General features: G+C 42.1%; 2 protein-coding genes across 15 annotated transcripts in view; both read right to left on the reverse strand.

Annotated features, from left to right (window-relative positions):
* Positions 1-52: 52 nt before the first annotated feature.
* Positions 53-8,124, reverse strand: cdkl1 (cyclin dependent kinase like 1 (CDC2 related kinase)). Of its 2 annotated transcripts, none has more exons than XM_085257667.1 (10): positions 7,321-8,124; positions 5,563-5,753; positions 4,517-4,638; positions 2,664-2,736; positions 2,238-2,328; positions 1,577-1,777; positions 1,370-1,452; positions 1,170-1,226; positions 913-1,074; positions 53-501 (listed from the first exon to the last, which is right to left on the reverse strand). In XM_085257667.1, the coding sequence occupies exons 2-10, from the start codon at positions 5,728-5,730 to the stop codon at positions 400-402; spliced, it is 1,059 nt and encodes a 352-aa protein (XP_085113793.1). In that variant the 5' UTR covers positions 5,731-5,753; positions 7,321-8,124; the 3' UTR covers positions 53-399. The 2 variants fall into 2 exon arrangements, with proteins under 2 accessions (XP_085113793.1, XP_085113794.1); XM_085257668.1 differs by having other exon boundaries at positions 5,563-5,794.
* A 117-nt stretch (positions 8,125-8,241) lies between these two features.
* The window catches only part of map4k5 (mitogen-activated protein kinase kinase kinase kinase 5), a 28,418-nt gene continuing 22,037 nt past the window's right edge, over positions 8,242-14,622 (reverse strand). For all 13 annotated transcript variants that reach the window (XM_085257665.1, XM_085257660.1, XM_085257664.1 and 10 more), the window contains 8 exons: positions 14,513-14,571; positions 14,279-14,382; positions 13,865-14,042; positions 13,602-13,670; positions 13,338-13,430; positions 12,612-12,682; positions 11,154-11,209; positions 8,242-9,288 (listed from right to left, as the gene is read on the reverse strand). In XM_085257665.1, the coding sequence (XP_085113791.1) occupies positions 9,201-9,288; positions 11,154-11,209; positions 12,612-12,682; positions 13,338-13,430; positions 13,602-13,670; positions 13,865-14,042; positions 14,279-14,382; positions 14,513-14,571 (718 nt within the window). In that variant the 3' untranslated portion in view covers positions 8,242-9,200. The remainder of the gene's footprint in view (positions 9,289-11,153; positions 11,210-12,611; positions 12,683-13,337; positions 13,431-13,601; positions 13,671-13,864; positions 14,043-14,278; positions 14,383-14,512; positions 14,572-14,622) is intronic.

Genomic DNA, 14,622 nt, shown 5'->3' on the forward strand with positions numbered 1-14,622 from the left:
GTTTAACTTCATGTCCTGTATTATAACTTACTAAAATAACAAACAAGTTGCTCTTATAAAGCCCGTTATTATATAAAAATACATTTGGCAAACCAGGCAAGGCAGTACATTGGAGTTTTTCCTTCAGTCTACTGTGCAGCTACGAGCGGAGCAGCTCACTGCTTCTTGTCTCTATACAAAATCAGCCTGAAACGACGGCGACATACATAAACCAACATGACCTGCTGGGAGTAGTGCATAGACTGACATCAACGAGAGAGATACTAGAGACACCTCATGTGATACACCTCATAAAAAGTGGTTGGAGCTTCATTAAATGTGTTTAAAAAGTGCTACTGGAGTATGCGTCACGTTACTGAGCTCTTGGTGGTGGTTGGACTCGGATCAGGACCAGCGGGATTAGATGTTCGGTAGGTGATAGTTGAATTTGCGCAGGTTGTTGTAGTACCTCTTATTGTCCAGAGCTGGAAAGAAGCTGCTGCTGGTCAACTGTGGCAAATACTGTAGAGCACAAAAATCAGTAAAAACAAGTTACAAATTAAGAACAAAAATATTGATCATTTTGAGAATAAAGTTGAATTGTGGCGATTGCAGATGTTCTTTCGGGACAAACTGTCATGTTATGTTTTGTAGTTCATCGATGTTGTATTTACCTAAATTTCAGACCTCGGGACCTGATTATCTTTTATTATATCCTGATATATAATAAGTAGTATAAGTGGTATAAGTAGTCATCTATTAATAACATATAAGAAGTAGTTTTTGATTTGTAACTTTTAAGTGCTCGTTTTAATAGTATGAGCCAATATAACCACTGACAATTCTGTATTCAAGTTAAAACACAACCAGTTTGGCACCAGTTATCCCAAATATGGTACGTCATCTTTATCATTGGAACAGAAGGCTGCTCACCCCGGGGGGAACGTGTCTGCGAGGTAAACGTGTCCTTTTGTTGCCGGAGCGGTCCTGCTGTCGAGATGTGCTCTCGTTTCTTTCTCTCAGGCTGTCGAAGTACGGATGCTGGAGGAGCTGCTCACAGGTCAGCCGCTCAGACGGGTCCATCCGCAGACAGCCCTGCACCATCACGTGTGGACAGAGCACCAGAATTTGTCAGTTTTGTAAAACAGCAGCAGGAAGAACTGCAAACATTAAAATAAAAACAACTTCACCTTCATCAGGCTCAGAGTTTGATGTGAGAGGTTTGGATACTTTTGCTCCAAAGATTCCTGCAGAAACCGAAGAGCAAAAGGACTTTTTGAAAAGACAGTCACAAGTTTAGATATTTCTTTTTGTTCATTTATTATTTCAGTGAAATGATCTTTATTCGGCCTTTTCTGACTGAAATAAAGGAAGCAAAACTTGTCGTCACCATCTGTTGTGGCTCTGGAATGGATACTCCACAGAAGAACTGGTTGTTGCTGAAGACCTGCTGGTGTCGAGGAATCAGATCTCCTGGAACATAATCACACAGCGAATAGCGAGTATAACGCATTATACCTCACCGATAAAATTAGGGAAAAAAATCGCTATTTTCTCCGAAAATGTAAAGGCATTTTACGCAGGAGGCTGATCTTACCGAGGGTCTTTATGATCAGGTACAGCTGGTCCATGTCCGACTTCCCGGGCCACAGAGGCGTCCCCGAGAGGAGCTCAGCAAACAGGCAACCGATTGCCCACACGTCCACCGGGGGGCCGTACTGAGTGTCTCCCACCAGCAGTTCAGGGGCGCGATACCAGCGGGTCGCAACGTAGTCGGTGTAGTAGTCACACGGACCAGCTGCCAAACACAGAAATGCACAAAATCCAACATCATTTCAACTATCAGTGAAAACACACATAGTTTCTGCAAAGACTCATTCAGTGAGTAATCCTGGAGCTGCAAACATCATTTAGCCGTTTTCCTGTAATTCAATAAAGAGAATGTTGTCAAAATTTAACCCAGAAAGAGACACTTTGCTCTTTTTCATTGTGTGACACTGAACTGAATATCTTAAGTTTGTTGTTGGGGATTTCTGTTGGTTTTCAGGGAATCATTTCTGAATGAGGGATTAAAACAAATATTAGTAACAAGCCTTGAACTCTTCTATGTGAATCTGAAGCACTGAAACTATCCAGCAAGTACTTAACCAAGTTTAGGGTAACATTCATTAAGTTGTAAATATGAATATGCACTTGTAATGGTAACAGTGACCACTAAGGGGCACTGTCAACACTGTTGCAGCTGCTGATGAACTTACTGAGTATCCTGGCAAAGCCAAAGTCGCAGAGTTTGATGACTTGATGCTTGGTGATGAGAATATTCTCCGGCTTGACGTCTCTGTGGATGCACTGCAGAGACAGTACAGTAGAGTTACACCACTCTATGAACTTAACCACATGCTTTCTGATGGGAGTAGAAAGAGATTGTAGACTTCAAGCCACATTGTTATACGGGGGCCGTTCTAGCGTTTGTTGTGTCTTGGTGATACATTAACTGCTGGTCAGCCACGGGAAAGGAATTCTTGTAAAAAAAAAAAGAGCCATAAAGCAGAGTGTTTGTTGGGTGGTGGAGGAGGGAGGAGGGTAGTAAGGAATTGAAAAACAAAGCAGAGGGGAAGGTTTGACAACTGGGAAATACGCTACGTGAGGAGTCAGGTGGGAGAAGCGAGCGTGACGTCACTTACATTCTGTTTGTGGCAGAAGTTGACGGCCTGAAGCGTCTGCCAGGTTATACTTTTAACAAGATGCTCTGGGACGCTGTAGGACAAGGAGGAAATCAGTTAACTGATAGACAGAAACTTATTCGAGCTTGAAGGGTATTTGTTGATCTTGGAAAAGATTCTTAGAACAAAATGGGGTTTACTGGAAAATTTCCAAACACGTGATGACATTGTCAGAGACTGAGCTTGGAGCTTCACGCTTGCCTGCCTTTCTTAATGTAAGGCCTTTTATTGGAGGGAACAAGCTTCCTGATACACTATCAACAAGCCCAAGTGATGCCAAAAAAACAGACATTAAGATTTCTGCCATGTTTACTAGATTTAGTATTTATATTGTTTATATTTTGTATCGTTATATTGTTTTGGGTCTGTGTGGTGGTGAACAAAAATATAAAACCCCTGGTTTGGTAAAAAAAAAAGTCTGGGATCAGTAAAATCTGTAAGATGCATGCTCTGGGGGTCATCAATGTCTGTGCAAAACTTTCAGTGTGGTCCGTAAAGTCATTGATGAGGTGGGGTGTGAAGGTGGTAGACCAGGGGTGCCCAATCCCAGTCCATGCATCTCTACTCCAACACAGCGGAATCAAATGGTTTGATTACCTCTTCAGCATGCCATCAAGTTTGGCAAAGGCCTGATAACAAGCCATTCATTTGATTCAGGTGTGTCGGAACAAGGTGCATCCAAAAGCTGCAGGACAGTAGCTCTCAAGGACTGGGATTGGGCACCCCTGTGGTAGACTGACCAGCAAACAGACATCCCTGGAGTGGTGCTGCTAAAGAGGCCAGTCATACAGTATATGGATAAAAGGCTACCTACACTTTATGCCTACGGGAGCTGCTGGGTCATGGAAACCCATGTCACGAAGCTCCCGGCACTCAGCTTTTGTGCTGATGTTAATGCCACAGAAGGTTTGGAGCTTTGCAGTTAGTGAATAAGAAGAATGTTAGCATCCTTCATGCATTCAGCGACACTCCTCTGTAACGTTGCGTGATCTGACACTTTGCAGCCGAGTTGCTGTGGATTCCAAGCACTTTGTGGAATCTTGGAATATCTGCGAGGAAAGAAATTTCACAAACTGACTCGCTTTTTGTACCCGATGAAGGTCAGTAAGACCATAATGTTGTGATTTGATAAAATAATGGTTTGTGAGACAGTTTTGGGAGGAGCTTGGAATAGAAGTCGCGTAGCTCGTCACGGTTCATTTAGCAAAACACAAAAAAATACATTTGTTCTGTTTTCTGCTCTGTTTTGTTTCATTTCTAGTTTTCTTTTGCCGCTCTGTGGCTGAAGATGACAGTCAGTAATGGCCAGCCATTTCTTTCTTGAGGCACAATGTTCAACAACTGAGGCTTTGTTGGTCAAGGGGCCGCTATCTACCAGTGTTGCTGGGGAAATGGCTAATTCGAGCCTTGTGACTGGCGATTTATAACAATCTCAGCCCCTTTCTATCTATTTTGTTGTCTCTTCTTTTGAACCCGTCTGTGGCCTGAAGGCTATAGGCCAGGACTAGAGGAGGGCGGGGGGACTGGAGAGCCAAAACACTCCCTATAAAATGTGGCTCCCTTCCAGCAAAGCATTCTGGGAGGGCATCACTGTAAGCATACCACAGAAAGCCAGTCAGTCTCCCAGGAGATGAGCGTTGTGCCCATCAGAGCTGGACAAAGCGGCATACATGTTATATAAATGAAGTTTGGAGATAGCCGAAAGCCAGGTGTTTGCAATGCTGTTCTTTAAACATGTGCAGTTACAAAGCAACTACCAAGTAAATGCATGCATCTCTTTCTTTCAGGGAGGTTTTGTGGGGAGACACACCCACCCTCTGGGATGGCGGTCCAGCTCGTTGAGGACGGTGTGATCGCAGTACTCGAAGACCAGGTGAAGCTTCCGTTTGCGTCGAAACACTTCGATCAGATTCACCAGGTTGGAGTGTTTCAGTTGCTGCACAGACAGAAAACAGAAATCCCAAACAGACATTACAAGCAGAATCTGCTGCACAGAGGAGTGGCTCATCAGTCTCTGTCTGTATCTCAAACACACTAAACTGTTAAGAGAGGGTAATAAACATGCTGTTGCCCCTGACAACCTGTCCTATTTACGAGCTCCTGATGTCCAGCAGGCCTCCAGCGCTCCCACCCACTGCATGACTAATTAAACCACCAACAAACGCATCGGTACATCTTTGATAAATATGTACATCGTTAACAAAACACATGACTTGACCACAACTGAGCCTAAGCTTCCAATTTACAGCCTAAGAAAGATATTCAACTCGTGCCAGAGGCTTTTTTAAAAGATAACTCAATGTTCACAGACATGTCACACTGCAACTGAAATACTGGAGCCAGCTCTGACCCTGCAGGGTTTTGCCTTCATTTGATTACAGCCCTCTAAACCTTTTCTCAAGTTTGCTGGTTTGAAAGCGAAGTGTTTCCCCTCTGTCGGCAGAATTAATTGCACCGTGTCCCTCCCGCTGGCTGCACAGGAGGAGGAATGCTTTACATTTCCTTGCATTAAAAACAAGATTTAAATCCTCTAAAGACTGAGTTAAAGTTTCAAAACAACAGTTTGGCTGAGAGTTATGATAAAAACTTGATTTGTAAAGTAAAAAAATGTGAATGTTTTACGCTTCCTGCTAATAATTTTATCCTGATGAGTTTTTTATTTGATAAATGTAACTTCGTAAGTCATATATTTCGTTCTTAGTCACATAATTTTATCTTGCAACTCTGCATTAAGAAGACCAGTTTTGTAAAGCAGACTTTAGCATTACATGCCTCTTTTATTCATTTATCATTTTGATGTTTTTCTCTCGCAACTTCTGTACTAATTTGCAAGCTTCTGTCAGACAGGCTGCGTCTTTACCTTGAGCATCCTGATCTCCCTCAGTGCAATTTTTTTAATGATGGGATTATCCTCTGACTCGACAAACTTCTTGATGGCGACGATCTGGCCCGTGTCTTTGTTTCTGCACTTGAAGACGACTCCGTACGAGCCCTCTCCAATCTTTCCAATCTTCTCGTACTTCTCCATACTGAGGAGGAAGCAGTGCTCCTCTGAAAGGAGACAAAAAAACTTTACAAGCAGCAGTGGCAGCCTGAAAACAGACAAAGAGGAAAAGAAAGGAAGAAGGGGGCTTTACTTGATAATCTACTGCTTTTATGAATGGTTTACACAAGCCAAGCTGCAAAAATTAGCTTTTTTAAAAACAAACAAACATGTTTTTGCAGCAATAAAAAGTATGAGCAACTTTTGACCCGTCAAAAGCATGCCTGCATGCAAGCTCGTTTTACAGGGATGAAAATGTTAGGGTAACTTCCTAAATGGCCCTGCACAAAGAGGGAACGTTACACCCATCTCCCAGCAGATTGCGTAACAAAAACATTTGCAATGCAAAGTATATTCGGTCATTTCCCTGAGGGGGACACAAAGATAAGACTAATAACATGGTGAGGAGAATATCAAAGTGCTGCACTGAAAAATTTGAATGCATTTCAAAGGGGGAAATACCACCTCTGATTAAAATATAACCTCTAAGTATAACGCCTGATATTTATGATTAAAAGCTGTTATTATGGTCCAGATATCTGAATGAAAGGTGACTCCTGAAGTAAGCAAACATAATTTAATATTTATGAGAAAAGAAGTACAGAAATGTCCACTTGGAATGGCCACACATTATTACATCACTTGCTGACTTCATGTATACACACAAATGACATCTTAATTATTATCTTTTTGTGTGCATTTACATCCTGAGCCACAAATCGGGAGATTATCTTTAATTTATTTGCACCTCAGTCCTTCTGTGCAGCTCCGTGCAACCTACACAAATACTCTGCAGTGGATGGATGTAGTAGTGAGGTGCCTTTAGTGAGAATCATCTGCTTCTGAATGGGAATAAGATGATGACAGATATGATCAACTTCAGAAGAAAAAGGATGGCCACACTAGCTATATCTATCCTGGGACAGTAAGTTGATGTGGTGGAGGAGTGCAAGCACCTGGGAGTCCCATCATCAGACAGCAGACTGAACTAGAAGACCAACACAGAGGCTGTATTCAAGAAGGGTGTGAACAGGGTCTATTTCCTGAGGAAGATGAAGATCCTATTTATCAGTCAGTTGTAGCAAGCACAGCTACAGCTGACTGAATAATCTCATCAAAAGAGGCTGGCTCTGTGATTGGCTGCAAACTGGAAGCACCTTTGAAGCTGTGGTGGAGAGCAAGTCCCTGAACAAACTTCTATTGATCATGGATAACATGGATATTTTGATAGAGGCATCTGTCAGATAACATGATTGTTATTATCAACTATTCATCATTACTTCAACTGCTATAACAAAATAATGTCCCAAATAATGGATAAATACAGCACTTCCCATTTCATCTCTTTACACCTGCCTTCTGTAGTGCCTGGACACTGTATAATTTATTAGAAACAAAAAAACCAAAATTGCTAAATTGATGCCTCGAGAAGGTGCAACTATTTTTTTTTTTTTTTTAAATACCCATGCTACTTTATTTTAACATGGAAATAAAGTGTTTCTGTAAAGCCTATGGACGAATAATCCTGACCATTAAAGTAGAATAACCCAAAATAAATCACATTTATAAACTTACTGTCCGTAAAATGCTCGCAGATGTTTCTTTAAGAGGAAATCCAAATTCAGGAGGACCCTTTTCTTCCTCCAAACAACATCAGCCTGCGAGGTAGACGATCACAGAACAACTACTCCTGCAGCTCCAGCGAGCTCCTGTTTTTAATCCGTAAAGGTGGTTAAATGAAACCTACATCCGGTCGCGCTTTTCAAAATAAAGTGACCCAACTGTAACTGCATTTTTTTCTTCATTTTTAATGCTGTCACTTCTTTAACATTATCATCATTAATATCCCTTGACTGTGCTTCACTTGCACACCTGTTAAAAATTAAGTATGAAAAGCATTTTATCTTAAAACAAACTCAAATCTTTAACTCCTATTTTGATGAATCAGCTGCGTGTTTAATTTTGGAAGTAAGATCACATGACTTCCGGTGCTGCCCACTGAATAAGTCTCCCTGAACAACAACTTAACACTTCTGCTTTTTTCCACCCTTGTGTCCATAGGAACCACTGACTCCACCCCCCACCTCCAGAGGAAAAGGGAAAGCAGGACTCCTGTGGATTATCACACCTGAGAGAGTTACCTTTGTCAGGCTGTTTACCTACAAACGTCATTATCGTCATGCCTGACTCATTTCAGTCTAACAGGAGAGCTCAACCACTGACACATGGGAAACATTTTAGGGTTGTTTTCTCACACATCTGAGTCCATGTTTACCCGACCATCAAAAACCCTTAAACCACATCAGCCTGATATCATCCAGTACGTAACACTGAGCTGCAAATTTAGTCTGGTCTCACTGCGACCAACTAGCCCAGGGAGTCACATCAGACTGAAAGCAGAACGAAAAAAAGAGGAATAATGGAAACTAAAACTCACCATCACCTGCTCTCCCTAACAAGAGATTATCTCACGACACAAGAATAACCCACAGCTCGTTCTCATGTTAACAACAGCTTTTATTATAAAAACAGTACACATTAAGCAAAGGGAATGCAGAGATGTTAATAAAACCTAGCAGTCCCTCATTTTGTCTTTTTATTTTAAATAAAAATGTACAAAAGTGCTTACATGGTGCAAATAATGATAAGTAAAGGGTCTATAAAAGAGGGGGGGGTAAAGAAAAATTAAAAACAAAAGCATGTACAGTATATCCAATTTCTAAAAAAAAAAAAAAAAAAAATGCAGCAGAGCAGGAGATGCAACTATATTACAGAGCAGTAAAAATAACCGAAAGCTGCTTAGGTAGTTAATTTTAACACAGCAGACCGCTCCGTCACCGTGTATAAATCCAACATACCCTCTTACGGAAGATGAGGTTAATAAATATTGCTTAAATAACCCACAGCACTTGTGAGTTTCTGTTTCAACTGATCTATTATTCTCACTACAGAGCTTGTAAAATCTCCTCTCAAGCTTACTAAGGTTTGCCACTGGCAGTAATTATGAGTGACAGACAATAACACAACAAATCTCCCATGGTTTCCTAATACAATCACAATTCTTGTGAATTTTAATGGCACTTTTGTAATAATACCGCTAGATAATTTGTTTGTAACTCAGTCCACAGAACAGGAAAGTGAGGAAAACGCTAAGTAATGATGATTATTCAAGCTTTTTACTGCTTCTCCTCCTGCTCGTAACAGTCCTCGCATTGTTTGAGATGACGGAGGCTACAGTTAACGTCTTGCTGGTGAAAGGCTACGTATGAATCCGAACTGACCAGGCTCCTCTTTTACTGACCTGCAGATCCCGTGATCAGTAACAAAAGCTCCCAAAAACGCTTTTAAACCGGACAATTCTCGTAACAGAAACGCAGGTCTAAGAGTGTCATTTTCTCCCAAAAATGAGGCCTCTTATCCACTTTTCAAAGACCTGGCGAGTCACTGGCTGAGGATCAGTAACTGTTCTCATGACCTGCTAAAATATAGAGGTTGCTCAGGGCCGTGGGGTTGTCGGTCGGTCGACTCTCTAAGACCACCACCCTGCAACAGAAACACAGGAACAGCAGTTTGTAAGAAAAACATAATATCCTGTTTCTTTACACAACAGTCATTTAATGCAAGGAAGCCATTTTTCCCCCACTCGCTTTGCTTTTACTGGAAATCCCTGCTGCTCTCTTGATTTTCCACTTCGATCACTTCCTCTCGTCTACACAGCTCTGACAACAACGTGTCTTCCCGGTAATTACTTTTCCAAAAACCCCTACAACACGATCCAGGTGTTTCAACTAAACCCTCATTCCCTCATCATCTAAAATCCTGGAAGATTCTTCTTATCACTCGTTGTTTTCCCCACACATAATCTGATCAAAAAGGTCTAAAGCCCTGATTTACATTTGTTGGGAATCTATATAAAGCCTACAACGTAACCTACATAAGTGGTTGACGTTGCTAGCATTTATGCTGGTGCATTACGTGTTCATTACCACGTGGTTGTGTCCTGGTGTTTTATATGTGGTGTCAGTCATGATAGAAATAAAATGCAGGGACTTTTTCATATTCATGTTTGTTCCTGGAGTTCTACATTCCTTGACTTCCTGATGTCGTTTCAGGAATTTGCTGACATTTGTGAGTCCTTACTTTAATGCTATGATTATTATTTCTCATATTAAGGGGGTGACCGTTATTCTGTCACTAATAAATCAAAAACTGTGGCGAAACAGCACAGGAGGAATTGATTGTGCTGATCAGGCAAATCACAATTACATTGACCTGAGATGGACATGAGATTATGCCGTAAGATTTCAGAAGGGTTATAGTGTAGCTAGACGTAGATTCCCCAGTGAAGCATTAATCTTATGTTACTGTATTGTTTTTTTAAATTGATAAAAATGGGTAAAATTGATGTTTTTAGTGATGAAAATTATGCATATTTTATGTGTAACACTCAAAGATCAGTTTGAAAAATGCAGAGAAACAACGAGAAGACAGCTAGTTGACTTCGTTCACCCACAGCTTTGATCAGATTATTGACAGTCTGATAAAAAAAAAAAAGAAAAGAAAAAAGGCTGAACTGCACTGAAACTGACATTAGCGACGTGTTGCATAATGTTCGTGGTTTCAGTGTGCAGAGTCATGCATGTTAAGTAATCAACAGTCAGATGACGGCCAGATCAGGACGGCAGTGGGTGCATCTTCAGATGCCATCGGCCTTGTGGCGGTGACAGCTGAGCGGAGAAGCTGCAGTCTATACTGCCCGTTCCATCAGATGAAATTACAGAGGCGCGGAGAGACACTCAAACCAGGCTGGCAGTGCCCAGGCGGCGGTGAATAAAACATGGCGGGCTGGGCAGCAGAGAGTGGCCTCGCTCTGGTGCCACAAGTCGGGGCGGCTCCATCAGGAGTCACCGCTCAACGAGAGGTGCTGCTGGGAGATCGTCCTCCAGTTTGAGCATGCTCTGTTTGACTGAGTCTAAAAATCACATCCTGCTTCATCTGCAGCTGAGAGCAGTCACCACAGAGAGCGCAATCGTAATTTACTACAGTGTTACCTAAAAGTAAATCAATAAGACGATTTGATGAGGGACAACCAAAGTAACACACTTGAAAGTAAATGTCTGAGTGCAGTGACAGATGAGAATTGTCTGCTCAAAACGTTATGGGTGAGGAGGTTGTTTGGTGGTTCTCAGGTAATGGAAAAACACACCTGAGGGATAACGGTCATAAACTAGCGGGACAGGTTTCATGGGAATTATGGGATGAATAAATAGCTATACCAAAAAACAATACCAAAAAACAAACAAAACAATTAATAATAGAACAGAGATGCTTAAAAGAGGAGGGAATGTAGGCTGTGGCTGTACTTCCTCTACTGATGACATATCTGAAGTGTAAGGATCTGTACCAACCTGTCAGATCCAAGGAGGCGGAAGACTCTGCTTGGATCAGAAATCTCCTGGGTTACCTTCAAAAGAAACAAACAAACAAACACACACACACACACACACACACACACACACACACACACACACACACACACACACACACACACACACACACACTTTCATGTGACAACTGGCTGTATATCAGAAGTACTGCTGGCAGTGAAGGTAAACTGTAGCGCAAGAATAACAAAATATAAAGCTTCTTAAACTGCATGGGGACATACACGAAAGGCTCTGTGGTGTTACATCACACCTCTCTCATTAACACACCTCTCTCATTTCACTATCATCTATTAAAAGATCTGCAGAATTCCCAAATTACTCCATCTCCTGTGTTTAAATTTTGAATTCACAGACTTCCCCTTTTATAACAGACTATCTAATGTTTTTAACAAGCCCTCAGTGCCATCTCTGCTGTGTACCTATGAGCCTGGAGCTTACTGTTACCTCTACTCACAATATGTAGCCTGACACCATGCAGGGTAAAGGACAGGGGCCCCTTCAAAACACTCATATGCTGGCATGTCATGAAAACTTGTTGACAGATGTGAGACAGTGAGTGGCTGACACCTGCTAGGTGTAAGACCTTGGCCCTGGGAGAGATCTGATCTGTTTAAGTCTAAACGAGAACAAGGTCTCGGGTGTTCACAGATGCACCCACCGAGGAAAGCACGGATCACCAGACCCGCCCCCCCCCCTCTGAATGCCTTCGCTTTTCACAGGAATCATAACAAGACAAAGGCTGAATTATTTAGCAGCTTCTCCCTGTTGTGTGACGGGTTTCGCTTATGATTGAGTATGAATTTTGCATGACTGCTGACATTTCGAAAATCCTTGCTATGGTCGATCTGTCAAGCTGGGCCGGGCACGGACTCGGGGCACAGACCTTCTGTTTCATTCGAGTGCTGCTGGACCATGTCTCACACAGCCAGCTTTCAAAAGGGCAGCCCCTAAGTCCATATCAATTTTCATTTAAGCAGAATGCTTCACCTCTCTGCGATCCCTTGAACTTTTATTGTACCGCTGAGCGCATCTCATGATCAGGTTAGCTTGGAATCCCTCTGTGGAAAGGTGGACAAATTCATTACCACGTTCTAACACAAAGACACGCTGTCTGCTCCACCTGAGGGCTAATCTCCTGGGATCACCTACAGCTTGCAGCCACACACATAAACAGACACTACGGGTCTTTGTTGACAGGAGAGAGAGGTGTTTGTTCATGTGTACAGCACACAAGCCTGTGTCAAGGATGTTAACACATACTGCATTCACAGTTTCCACCCTGGCACCTATTGAGGAACCATGAAAATGATGGTGAAATTTTAAATATCACGGTTCTTGTTAAGAGCACAAGAAAAAGAAAAAGAAAAAAGAGCAGGTTTTATTTTTCTCCCCAGGGTGATTAAAATGACTGTATTTTACCTCATTGGACTTGAAGCTCTTTCCTTGCATGCCATGTTTCCAAAAGGCCAGAACGCTGTCCTGAAGGCACACTGTTACAATACAGAGGAAACTGTGTGTTAGTGCACAAACAGGTCAAACATTACCCAAGACTAATCAATTTAATGCTATGATACATTTACACAGCCCTTTTTTACAACTTCAGTCTGCTCTTATAACTGGGGCGCTGCTTTACAGCTCACTCGGCTGGTTGGGTGACCTAAGTGCCGAGTGGGGTCCTGGCTTTGACTCTGGACCATTTCCTGTGTGTCACAAAAGGACCCCCTGATGATCCTCTAATCATCATCAGGGGGTCCTTTTGTCCCTCTGTGGGGGGTTACTCCCACTAGGGTTATATCTGGGACTCCCCACCATTTGACCTTAGAACTGAAGAAGCTTCTCGGATGAGAGGTGAAACGTCTTCAAGCAACTTAAAGAAGTCCAGACGCTTTTCTTTGCAAGCTCCTTTGACTACGATGACCTGGATGACTGAGAACCTTCACAGACATATGTGTCATTAATGGTTTCCTGTCTGTGCTCTACTGTCCCTGTCCAATGAAAATGTCCAAAAAATTATTATAAATCTGTTTCGCACTGGAGTTTATAAAACACTTCCTTTAAAATTAAGAAATGTAATCTTTTACTAACAAGAAACATTTTCCAGAACCAAAACTTCTTTTAAACACTGATGCCTTTCAGAAATCTCACCAACAGCTTCGATGCAGAAGTCAAAGCTGAGCTCAGAAGCCAGCTTCTTGTTGGATTTCAGTCTGCCCAGGAGATTAACGATCTTCACATTTTCTGGGGAGAGAAATATAATTATTGTTGTGCTGTATGTATATGTGTATTCTCCTCAGCGAGTGGGCCAATCTGAATGAAATCCGATCACGAATTTGAAAAAGTGCCGCAGGGATCTTGCTACTAGTAGTAATGCTGGTTGATACAGTTTGTGTACAGTGTACAGACACTTACGGTCCAAACACACCAACACTGTGTCTCTCTCCAGCTGGGTGACATGGATTGCATCCACCTGCTGATTACCTGTGGGGAGAGAAGTGCTCAGTAACCGTCCTGCTCTCCAACTCTTTCTTCTATTACTTAGTTTATTTTGCAACACTACTGGATTTGCCATCAGTTCACTAATGCTACACACGCTTTTGTTTTTCTTCAATTTTTTTATCCAAGCATCTTGAATTCTTCCACAATTCTTAAAACAACGCACATGTTAGACTTACCTGGTCCAATTTCTGTGAACCATGATGAGCAGGAGTTGAGGTTGATAGTCTCAAAGCAGACCACCTGACTCGGCTCTGTGGCCTGGCTGATGGCAACACACACCAGAGGATACTCCTGCTCTGGAACCACCAGCATCTCAAACACCTTTAGCGGGCTGGGAAGAGGGAAGTCAAAGTGCTGCGCCAGGAAGAGAGAAGCAACATGTTATCTATGATCACCGGTGTTCCGCTGTTTAAAGTACAAGAGCATCAGTTTTATATAATTATGCTTATGGAGACACTTTCACAATGAGCTGTGGAGCAAAGGAGTAAAATCAAACATGCATGCAAGTTATGAAGCACAACCTTACTGGAAAAGCAGAGGCTTAATTAGAGATGTTCATGTTTCTGCTGTGAGAAAAATAACCAACTGACCTTGATGAGCATAAATCTCTGCATGGGCTCATACCACTGCAAAAGGACAATCCCAGACTGAAGCGCTCCACACAGGTACTTGTGGCCAGTATACGGGTTTCTCACTGTGGATCAGAACAAAAAGTCAGAAGAGCATACAAAACTAAAATGTTGTGGCAAAAAAAGGAGGCCATGATGCAACTTTTATACAGACACGGTTTAATATGCAGGGTTTAAAGGGGAAAAGCCACTCACCAATGCAGCACTTGTGACAGCCCTTTGTGTCAGGGATCTTAGTTGTCAAGGCAAATCTCCTGAGGAGAGAAAGAGTCAAGTTGTCGTGACCACAGTCTTAAAAGAGCTGA

The sequence above is a fragment of the Mchenga conophoros genome, linkage group LG19 (assembly GCF_057382185.1).
Source record: "Mchenga conophoros isolate Kocher_MC1m ecotype Shallow Benthic linkage group LG19, M_conophoros_male_GT1.1, whole genome shotgun sequence".
Classification (NCBI taxonomy): Eukaryota; Metazoa; Chordata; class Actinopteri; order Cichliformes; family Cichlidae; genus Mchenga; species Mchenga conophoros.